This window comes from Bison bison, unplaced genomic scaffold, assembly GCF_000754665.1.
Source record: "Bison bison bison isolate TAMUID 2011002044 unplaced genomic scaffold, Bison_UMD1.0 scf7180017859304, whole genome shotgun sequence".
Lineage (NCBI taxonomy): Eukaryota > Metazoa > Chordata > Mammalia > Artiodactyla > Bovidae > Bison > Bison bison.
The window spans coordinates 1,205,863-1,218,057 of NW_011489876.1; the positions used below are offsets into that span (position 1 = coordinate 1,205,863).

The 12,195-nt window shown below is 40.2% G+C and overlaps 1 protein-coding gene across 1 annotated transcript in view; it reads left to right on the forward strand.

Annotated features, from left to right (window-relative positions):
* The first annotated feature begins 172 nt into the window (after positions 1-172).
* Positions 173-12,195, forward strand: part of BNC1 (basonuclin 1) — a 26,041-nt gene continuing 14,018 nt past the window's right edge. Inside the window, exon 1 of the mRNA XM_010830936.1 lies at positions 173-250. Within this exon, the coding sequence (XP_010829238.1) occupies positions 173-250 (78 nt within the window). The remainder of the gene's footprint in view (positions 251-12,195) is intronic.

The following is a 12,195-nucleotide window of genomic DNA, read 5'->3' on the forward strand; positions in this document are numbered from 1 at the left end:
ACTGCGTGGTCCCCGCTGCTCCTCCGGCCAGACCCCAAGCCCTAGCGGCCGCCCGGCTTTGCATAAGCTCCTAAGGATTTGTCAGCCAGATGTGACAAGATTGTCGAGAGCGGCGAGTGAAGGAGGAGATCTGATATTAATCAGCGCATAGCTCGGAGCCAAACTTTCTCAAATGCGGTGTAGAAACATGTTCTTCTCATTTAAGGCATCTCTTTGTGGCGGCGGGGCTGCCACCGGCCTGACTTTGACAGTTAAATGGAATGCCAACTAGCAGCCTTAATTGTATGAGTAAAGTTGTGTGTTGTTGGGGGGAGGATCAGACACGCTAAGGTTCAGTAATGTCCCCTCGTTTTATGGCTGTGCTCACCGCAGCCCTCTGAAGACAGGGCGTTTAAATGGGGCCAGACGCCTGGTCGCAGCCAGGCCTCTGCTGTTAACACTTAAGGGGCCTAAAAGAGGCCCCGCTGGTGTCCTGGGAATCCCTGTCGGGGTGTGTATGCGTGTGTGTGTGTGTGTGTGTGTGTGTGTGTGTGTAGGGGGAAATATGTATTCCTACAGCTTGGGATTCATAGAGCAGATTTAGCAACCATTTTTTAAAAAGCATATTCTTATCAAAGCAACAAAGATTTTGGCTTGACAGTAAGTGAATTGAAAAACAGCATTTAGCAGGTCATTTCTTTTTCTGGTGTCCTGTTCCTTATTATTTTAATTTGCTGTTGGATTTCATGGCATCTTTTCATAAGATTTCTTAGACTCTTGGTTGCGAGTATGTGCTTATATGTTAACAGTTTTGTTCAGTGATAAATATGGCTTTTCCTTTGTCCCCAAATCTCTTGATTTATCAATATTTCATTTAAATTGAATATGTCAAAATAAAACTTTTGTGCATCACGTAAAAGAACATTACTTCAAATGTTATAGATTGTCCAAGATTTGATTTTTGCTTTATATAGGTGTGGAAAGATAGCCACCGCTTTTGCTAAAATAAATTTTGATAAATAGCTTTATCCTTTGTGGCATACCTAAAAGAATAAGATGTGTCATTATTTGATTTCTCACCTTATAAGTTTGCTGACTTTAATTTCACCAAGGAAGTTGGTTGAACATGTTCTGTTGTAGCTAAATGCTGAGAAGTGGTGGAATCTTCACTTAGCAGAAGTACTACTCATATTTTGGGAACTCATGTTCAGACATCTGCATAATTTAATTTGGAATATCATCTATGTCCATTGTTGTATTCCCTTCAGAATAGTAAGGATGCTTCTTTTTCAATCAGAGAGTGTAGTGAGTTTGAAGTAGTGATTTGGCTGTTGATATCTACAGGAATGTGGAATGATGATCTGTTTGTTTTGGTTATAATTCACACTAGACATATTAACCCAAATGGAGTTATTGCAGTAGAAGCATAAAGTTTGCACAGAGAGTTACCTTTATATTATTTTAATTTTTCACACCTCTCCCATGCAGCAGTTAGGCCTGCGTCCCGAGCCCATGCTGGCATTCTGTACCTCAGCTTGGGAAGAAGGATGAACCAACCTATTGGGTGAGAAGAGCCATATTGGTTTCCCTGTGGAACAAATCATAACTGTCGTTTAAGCATACACTTAGAATTTATGAACGCCTAGGGATAAATATAAATGGGAAGACATTTGAAAAGTTCAGTTTGCCAGTACAGTTAAACCACAGTGAACAGGGTGAGGGGTATAAGTGTCTTTTAGCTTTTGTGTATGGCTTTAGAAGTTATTTTGACAGTGGCCATTAAAGAGTTGCCCTGAAGGTTCCACGAGGTAAATTACTTGCAGGAGGAGCAAGTGCTTTACCCCAGGGTGAATTTTCACCTCTACAGATGTCATTTAGAATGAGTTACTTTTGTCAGAAACAGTCCTGTTTTAAAAGAAGGAGAAATATCACAGCTAAGGTGAAATCTCAGTGCTGAGCAGCACATCTTTTTGATAATCTGAGATCGAGATTTAGAGAGTCAATAGATTTTCGAAATTACTATTCTGAGCAGTCTATAGATTTTGAAATTTTATTTATTTAGATATTTTATTTTTGATGACTTTTCTGAGAGATGTTAAAGATAACTGGATCTGCACAGAAGAGGCATCTGGAAAGGGTTTTGTTTTTTTTTTTTTTACATTGGTTTCCACCTAAAAAACCTTATTTGCTCTTGTCATTCTTTGAAGCCCTTTTTCCTAATTCTGGAAATTCCAAGATTACGGTGCAGCCCCATTTCTCTACTCAGACACATGCCTATTTTATCCAGAAAGAGTGGGTCTAAACAGAGCAGACCTGGTTCGCCAGGGTCCAACTTGGGGTCTCCTCAAACTTTGCATAAATAAGCAAACCAGCTGTCGCTATTCCAGTCCACGCATGGACTCATGATTATAAACCAGCCTAACATACCACAGGAGGATTCTGCCTAGCCGGTGGGGGCTGATAATTTCAGTTAGCTAATGTGAGAGAATAGAGAGACAGACAAATAAAATGTTGTGAAGGCCAGGTCCAAACAGCCTACGTGGAAGGAAATGGTTGTCTCAAGTAAACTTAATCCAGGCTGCTAACTTTCTTCACAGAGTTATATTACTTTGTCTACTCTTACAGATTCTTTGTGTGATCCTTCAGTAGGTGCTAGCGAACATCAAAGTTGTTTTCAATTCTGCATCAGCTTCCAGAAGCATTGTTCTCCTTCTGTAGCCCTCTGATTATTTCTTTCATTATTCCTTATGAGGATAAAATTTTTATACAGACAACCCTGTTTCACAATAACACCATGCTGAATGTTAAGACTGTGATCAGGATGGCATACGCAAATCTGATCTTTTCTTTTTAAAAACTTCGTTTGGGAAATCTCAGGATTTTTTTTAGTATATTTAGTCTTTAAAATCTAGTTCTCACTAAGTCCCTGAAAGGTTTGCAGAATTTTACTTAGCAATGTTCATAATTTCATCACTATTTTGCAACAGCAGAAAGGGTGAACTAGCATTGTTTGTGTGGTTAGAATTATCCTGAAGTGTAAATGTGTTGGGGGTTTTTTTGTTTTGGTTTTTATTTCTTTTTCCCTAGGTTGACAGTTGTGTCCAGAAGTTCCCTACATGAATAACATTTTTCCATTTTTTTGTTATCAAAGGTTTCTGAAAATCACAACTGAGGTCTCTCACACATAAAGGAGAAAAAAAATGTATCTGTATCATTTATATAACTATAGATTTTTGTTGCTGTTGTTGTAGCTTTTTAAAGAAGAAATATTTGGTTTGGCTTCTATGGTCTTATTTGCATATTTTTCTGCTTTTTATATTTTCTGTTTTTAGAACTAATAATTTTAAGAAAAAAAGGCACAGCTGTTAAATTAGTTTGGCACAGAGTTTATACTTTGATTTATAGAGATCAAAAGAACAAGTATTTTCCCCATCTCCCTCTTTGAACTGAGCAGCAAGAGAACACTCCACGTGTGTCACGCATGCTTTCTACTCACAGGTAGACCTGGCCCAACATCTGTTCCCTGAGTTCTACCTCCCACCTGCCCTTTTCTCTGCCAGACCCCTCTCCACCCTCTCAGTCTTCTTTGACCAGCCTCTCTTTTCATCCCCATCCTTGCAGTAAGAAACCAGATTCTGTCAGTTTTCCTTCAGTGTCATTTTTATATTGCAGATGCCACCTTCCCGGTTTCTGAGGCTTCTCACATCCCTCTTTCAACCAGGCTCACAGTAAACGCTTGTCTTCCCATTGTTAAGAACCTAATGATTCCATGAACCTAAGAGAGAGACTCGTGGCTGCCCATCTGGACAGCCCACCCCCACCCCAACCCTGTTTTGCCTTTCTGAGTCAGCTCTCATTGCCCATGACAGAAATCAGCCTCCTGGGCCTGACACACAGAGTGTGGTGTTTCTTGTGTGCACTGTTGAGAGCATGAAGACTCCTCTGGCCTCTACGTAACATTGCTCTCTCCCTCTACACCGTCTTACTCAAAACTAAAATTGCGGGGAGAGGTGGAGTCTTGATTTATCTTTTTTTTTTCACTTTTTGTTGTTCAAAATTTTAAGCAAAATTAGATTAGTTTAAGAATGCTTGGTGATACGTGCTTGGGGATTCCACAGTGATCAACTTTGAGCCAATCCGATTTCGTCTGTTTCTTCTACCCATTTCCCTCATCATCATCAACACTGAATTCCTTTGAAGCAAATCCTGAACATTCAAACTTTTCATTCATAAGTATTTTAATATGTAGCTCTAAAATAAAAAGCTCTTTTTAAAGAAATGTAGTATTCTGACCATTTAGCACCTAAAAATTAACAATAACTTTGGAATGTCGTTAAATTTCTAAGTGTTCAGATTCCTTCAATTGTCTCTTGAAGTTTATATTATCATTGATTTGTTCAAATCAGGATTCAAATAAGGTCCATAAATTGTGTCTGTTAATCTACAAATTTATGTTTTACTTTTTTCCTTGCAATTTACCTATTGAAAAAACTGGGTCATTTGTCTTATGGAGTACTCCCCGGCCTGATTTGGGGTTTTGTTTTCTTGTGATGTCACACAAGGATGTCATACAATCCTTGTGATATCTTTGTGAGGAAAGTTTAAGCATTCCTCCATCCCCTATACCAAAAGGCTTGATCTAATTCAGATTCGAACTTCTGGGGCGAGAACACCCATATGTAATAGTATGTATCCTCCAATGCTGAGGCAAGCGACCTGGTTGTTGTCTTTTCGTTAAGAGTTGCAGAATGCTAGTATTCTAATTCTTCATTTATTTATTCACTGGAATACTCTAAAGAGAGTCCTTGCCTCATCAACCATTTGCTTGCCTTGCAGTACATTTTGTATAAAAAAGGATGCGTGCTTGATTCTTTATTTTTTTTTAACCATTTTTTTGGTTCCATAGCATCCTCGAAAGGTGGCCAGTGAGTTTTACATTTGTTTTTACTATCTTTTGAATTTACTAGGTTCTAGTAATACTGAATGGCTCACACTAATTTTTAGCAAATCGTATTCTCTGTTCAGCAATTCTTGGTCAACCAGGATGCATGGTTTTCCTTTCCCAGTGAAGCCATGTGCTTGCTCCCCTAGAGCAGACACCAGGAGTTCCTCCTCCTGTCTCCCCGAGGCTCCCCACTGTTAATTATTACCTGTACATGGTAGATGTGTTAAAAACAAATGATGACACCCCCCCCCAACAACAACAAAAAAACAATTCGTTAAGATTTTGGTTTCATTTTGTCAAACTACTGTGGAAGACGATGGCACGATACACTTCTGGTCCATGTAGAGTTCTCCAGGTGGACCTCAGTATGGTGCTGCCAGCAGCGGATAAACTGCCTCACACAAAAGGACCACATGGATTTTCTTCTCCCTTCACCGAGTTGTCCTGGGACACCTGGCAAACAATGATACTACTTTTAGAATCCTAGTTGTAACTCTTTGGGTTTGCATATGTTAGAAAAACTTAATGGGAAGTGGAAGAAGTTAGAGAAAAATGGCAGGAGGGAAAGTAGGGAACAACAGCAACAACAACAAAGCCAATTCTAGTAAGAGAAGTTAGAAGTACAAAATGTGTGTAAGAGGCAAAGAGCAATGGGGTAGAGATCTCCCACCCTTGAATCAAGCATTTTTCCAAACGAGGAAGGCTAGATCTGCAGCCAGGAGAGAATGGAAATACATTGTCACTGTAAATGAAAAGAAAGAAGTCCTCTCCCCAAAAGTAAGGGTGGTCCAGCCACTTTAGAAGATGTTTTGTATTATAGATTGGCAGTTTTTGATATGCAGTGTAGATTTCCAGGACTCAAACATATGAAAAGCAATTGTCTATATTCAACATTTAAAAATACAGTTTGGAACAACCTGAATCACTTTTCCTCCAAAGCTTGGTGACTTTTAAAAAGTGATTTGTGATTTAGCAGACCAGATCCTTTGATTTCAAGTTGGGAAATTATGATTCTTAGAACTGAGAATCTGGCCCAACCTTAGAATCTCACACTCAAAGAGAGGACCATAAACTCTAAACTTGGCCTTGGTGATCTCTACTATTAATAGTAGTTTTTTTGCATAATTTTTATGCTGCTTCTCCGCAGTCAATAGGAAGTTGTTGTTCAGTCACCAAGTCATGTCCAATTCTTTGTGACCCCATGGACTGCAGCATGCCAGGCCTCCATGTCCCTCACCATCTCCAGGAGTTCGACCAAGTTCATGTGAATTGGTGATGCCATCCAACCATCTCAGTGTTTCCCATCAGAGTCTTTTCTAGTGAGTCAGCTCTTCGCATCAAATGGCCAAAGTATTGGATCTGCAGCTTCAGCATCAGTCCTTCCAGCGACTTTAGGATTGACTAGTTTGATCTCCTTGCTGTCCAAGGGACTCTTAACAGTCAATAGGAAGATCAGTGTGTAAATTAGGAATGGCACTTGGCTGCTGCTTAGTGAAAAAGCTCCTAAATAATAGTTGCCATCTTTTCTGCTCAGCCATCCTTAGGGCCTGATTTCAAGGTTGGGCTCATGTGCACCTATGAGGTCCAGGCATCATGCTCTTGTTCCAAGAGGGAAGAAGGAAGAATGGCAAAAAAAAAGTCCTCCAGCTGAGTCAGCTCCCATTTGTAAAGAGCTTTCTGTAAACCTCTACGCAACAACTTATACTTACACACATCAGTCCTTAGTGATCTGGCCACCAAAATTATTAGTTGCTCGTTCATGAGCAACTAACTGGACTTTGCAACCCCATGGACTGTAGCCTGCCAGGTCCTCTGTCCAGGCAAGAATACTGGAGTGGGTTGCCATTACCTTCTCCAGGGGTCTTCCCCATCCAGGGATCAAACCTGGGTCTCATGCATTACAGGCAGATTCTTTACCAAGGCCGATCAGGCAAAGGATATTGGATGTGTGTCTGTAATTAATAAGCATGGTGCGGCTCTCTCATTGGTTCATTCCTTATTCTCTTAATACCAGTTGGAAAGCTTACGGAATAGCAGACCCAATGCTAGCCACAAGGTTTGGAGTTTCACTTGTCTTGTTGCCCCTTTCAGGGACGATTCATTATGGAACAACGTTTGGGGAGGTTTTTATCATAGGTATTTTTGGTAGCTCTGTCTGTGCAGAGTCAGATCACCAGAGCCCAGAGGACCTAAGATCTGTCATAGGCCTGGTAGCAACGGCAGTTTTGCTGTTCTCTTTGGTCTTTTCCACTCTCTATCTGTATATCCTCATTAATGTGCCTCATTAATTGCAGTGTCTCTCAGAGAAAGATGCTCAGTATGATGAGAAGGAGTTTAGGAAGGAGTTCAGTTTCCCCAGCTATGCATCCAGAGGTGTTACTTTAGCAGGCAAATCATATTAATAGTTTCATACTTTTTTCAATGACTCACTGTTAGACTCAGGACAAAATCCATACTCCTTGGCCTTCCCCATGAGATCCTGTGCAGAGTGGTTCTGTCACCTTTCTGACCGTCATTTTCTACCATGGAACTTATAACTGCGCTCCAGCTGCCCTTGCCCCTTTTTGTTCCCTGAACACCTCCAGCCTCTTTTCATGCCCCAGAGCCTTTGCACTTGCTCTGCCCTCTGCCTTCGGTCTCCAGTTCTTCACTGGCCCCTTGCCATCCCTTGGAACTCAGTTCAGGTGTCTTCTCTTCAAAAGCCTTTAATGATGACCCTGTTTGAAAGGCACTACCCCACCTCCCCATGCCACCCAGGAAAATTGCTAGCAAAGTTTTCTGCATGTTTCTTTAATAGCACCTGCCTTATTCTGAAAAGGTATTGTCTGTTTACTTGTTTATTCTGTCTCCCTCCTCCTCAAGGGCAAGGACTTACCATTCTCATTCAACACTTTAGCCTCCAGAGTTTAGAAAGCCTGGCTCATAAACAATAAATATTTATTCAATGAATGGGGTTTCTTTACCATGTGAAACTTTAATGTTCTTATAGTTGCCATTGAGATTAAATGAAACCATAAATACAGATGCAGTTAGTACCAAATATTGGTATTCCAAGATATAACCTGCCCTCAATATCCAAATTTGAGACCACTTTCAAGTAGCCCATAAGTTCTTCAGTTTCCTCATCTATAAAATGGGATGGTAGTAAGAAATGAAATAGCTCATTGGTACTGCTTACTGCAGTCCCTCACACATGATAAATAATCACCATCACAAACTATGTGACCTTGTGAAAATTACAGATCTTCTGTAAATTTAAGTTTCCTGAGAATAATTCCTGCCCCACAGTGAGGCAGTGTTGACTGAGATCACCTATTCCATACTAATGCCGCCGTGTGGACAGACAGATGCTGGAAGAGTAGCTCTTCTCACCATTGGACTCAGAACTGTCCAGTAGGATTTTGTGTGATGATGGAAATGTTCTTGTCTCTGCTGTCCTGTGTAGTAGCCACTGGCCACCTGTGGCTCCTGAACACTTGAAATGTGACTACAGTGACTAAAAAACTGAATTTTTATTTTAATTAATTTTAAATAGCCACATGTGGCTAGTGGCTACTATTAAGGCAGATTAACTTGATGCTACAAAGCTGTCTGGCTGGTATGCAATTCAGTTCTGTTCCTGAGCCAGATTACAAATGGCTCTCCTCAGATGGTCAGTATCATGAGTCTGGAAACCCCAAAAGTCCTGTGATTTTCCCCCTGCCGCATTCCATCTGGTTCCCCAAGAGTATCCCCCTGAATTTATCTTCAGTGATATGAAAATGTTTGCATGTACTAGAGATGAAAATAGCTTTGAAGTGGGTAGTTTCTATTCTCAAGCTCAATAATTCAAATCCCATCAAAGGCCCACACTGTCCAGCAGTGGATGTCTGTGCATGCTCCCCACCATGTGCCCATTCCGGCTGCTGCTAGGAACTGCAGTCAGCCTTTCTGACAGGAGGCCCATGGCAGCATCTAGCCATGCTCAAGGTAGATGACAGGTATCCAGGAGAGGAAGGAAGTAGGGCCCTCAAATCTACCTAATATCTAGGTCATAACTTTCCAGACTTTGCAGCCCAAGACTGCAAATAACTAAAGCATCCATCCCTTGCTAGGTGTGTCAGTAATTTCTGGGTGGATGAATGAGCAAATGACAGTGACAAAAAAGCAAGCCAGAATTCTGAATGTTGATTTGTAGAGCATCAAAGTGACTAATAACAATTCAGAAATAGTCTGATTAAAATGAGTGCGTAAAAAGCATAATCATGCCTTGATGAATTCAGAATGTGGTAAACATCTGCTTTATGTTTCTGAAGAATGGAACGAGTATCAGAATTCTAAAAGAAAGGATGTAAGTTTTAAAGAGTTTTCCATTTTGATTTACATGAGTACTTTTCGTCCTGTAATTAGAATTTTTGGTTTGATTTCACTCTAGGAGTTTTAATTTGTCTTTAGATAATGGTGCTATAATTTTACTACATCGTGGAATTCTGAGATGGGTGGAAAAACCCAAGGACTTTAATATTGGAAGTTTTCTTAGACTCTGTAATCAGCTTTTTTTAGTTCATAAATAATTCCTCTGAGATGTATTTCCATAGATGTTTAATGAGCTGTATTAAGCCTTATTCAAATAAGTTCATATAGAACTACATGATTTTTTTTTTATAAAGCAGCATTCATACACTGGAATTATAGATAAAGCTGCTTAAAATTCAGGCCCCAAACTAGAAGCTTCTGTATCTGAATAGTCAGGTTAGATCACGGAGTCTCAGCTGGGGGCATTTGGCAATGTCTGGAGACTTTTTGGTTTTCACAACTGGGGAAGAGGGGAGGTGTTACTGTGGATAGACACCATGGGTGCTTCTCTGTATCCTACAATGCACAGGACAGCCCCCATCACAGAGAATTACCCAGCTCAGAATGTCTGTGATGCTGGCGAAATCAGCATCACAGAGTTAGGTGTCAGGAGATGCAGAAAAAATTACTTTCAACCTTAGGCTATGAAATGGGTTTGGAATTGTTCCTTCTATAGTTTTGCTGTCCTGGGTCCGAAGTAGTGAGCCTTTCAAGCACTTTTTAGTGAGTAGAGGAGGTGTGTGCTCAAGGACATCTTTCTCTGATTCAGATAGGTCCTGTTTTTTGAAATGTGAATTCACTTTGTATAGTTCAAATACCTTGTTTTTAAAAAGTGAATGCATCTTGAGGGACATTATCCAAAATAAGAACTTTTCTTCTTTTAAAAATTTCCTTGAAGACAGTCATATTTGTAGAATGTAGGTGGTGAAATATTTCAGAAGTGTAGTGCTTAGTGTGCTGGTAGCTATTGAGATCTGTGAAAAAAAAGAATATAGATGATTGGTTCACCTGTGAGCTGATGTTCAGAGAGTTGCAGAAGTTTAGAAGCTGGACGACATAGGAATGCCGCAAACTAACCTAATGATGCTCTTCTAAATTTTGACAGTGTGTAATAGAAATTAAACCATCACTCATCTTTATCCTTTAACTTCCAGCCAAGATAACTATATAATTATGTGTATATGAGTCTAGATGTGTGTGTTTATGTATGTAATACATTTGTCTATGTATATATACAAGTGAAGTGAAGTCACTCAGTCGTGTCCGACTCTTTTGCGACCCCATGGACGGTAGCCTACCAGGCTTCTCAGTCTATGGGATTTTCCAGGCAAGAGTACTGGAGTGGGGTGCCATTTCCTTCTCCAATATATATATACAAGTAGAAACTCTATAATGAAAAAGTAATATAATGTCTTTCATTAGAGCAATATTTCTCAATCTTTTTCATTATTCATCCCCACACACGTCTAAGGAGACTTTGGAAATGTTTTTCCTAACTGTGCCTCACCAACAAAATTTTAGTGTCACACCATCTACTGTATATCTGTTTATGTATGTGTATGTGTGCTTTATACATAAAAAGAATAGACCAGTTCTCACCTTTTGGGGATGGTGTACCCCAGATGAGAATGTATGCATGATTAGAGTGAGAGGCTGTTCTGATCATCTGGAGTTCTTTGTGTTACAGTCTATGACTTAGTACAGAGCGAAGCCCTTTTCCCCTAGATTTCCTGTTTTCTCATAGCCTCTTAAAGGGACTAGGTAACACTGTTGCTACCTGCTGCACACCTCAGTTATCAGCAGCCTTATTCCTTCACCTGAAAATCTCTGTCTAGTTCTTCTGTTCAGGCCCATTGTAATCCAAAAGAAACTATAGATAACAGTCAAATCATGCCAATTTTAACCTGTATTTAAGTAAGGTCACTGATTTTTTTAAAAAAGACTAATTTTTTTTTTAGTACACTTTTAGATTCACAGAAGATTTGAAATGAGAGTGTTGCACTGTCCAAAAACTTTGTGTTTTTTGGTAACTTCTTACCAAAAAATGGAAACAAATTTTTTGGCCAACGCAATACAAAGATTTCCCATATAACCCCTACATCCACATAAACATAGCCTGCCCTATTTTCAGCATCCCTCATTGGTTGATAACAATTGATGAACCAGCATTGACACATCATAATCACCCAAAATCCATGGTTTAACCTCAGAGTTCTCGCTTGTTGTTGTACATCCTGCGGGTTTGAAAAACACGTACAACATTGTATATCTATCGTTATATCATTGTACAAAGCATTTTCAATGCCCTTTTGTGTTTTACCTATTCATTCCCCAACCCCTGTCAAGCCCCTGGCAACGACTGGTCTTTTTTCTGTCTCCATCAGTTCAGTTCAGTCGCTGAGTCGTGTCCAACTCTTTGTGACCCCATGGACCGCAGCACACCTGGCCTCCCTGTCCATCACCAACTCCTGGAGTTTACCCAAACTCATGTCCATTGAGTCGGTGATGCCATCCAACTATCTCCTCCTCTGTCGTCCCCTTCTCCTCCTGCCCTCAATCTTTCCCAGCATCAGGGTCTTTTCCAATGAGTCAGCTCTTCGCATCAGGTGGCCAAAGTATTGGAGTCTCAGCTTTAACATCAGTCCTTCCAGTGAACACCCAGGACTGAACTCCTTTAGGATGGACTGGTTGGATCTCCTTGCAGTCCAAGGGACTCTCAAGAGTCTTCTCCAATACCACAGTTCAAAAGCATCAATTCTTTGGTGCTCAGCTTTCTTTATAGTCCAACTCTCACATCCATACATGACCACTGGAAAAACCATAGCCTTGACTAGACAGACCTTTGTTGGCAAAGTAATATCTCTGCTTTTTAATATGCTAAGTTGGTCATAGCTTTCCTTCCAAGGAGTAAGCGTCTTTTAATTTCATGGCTATAG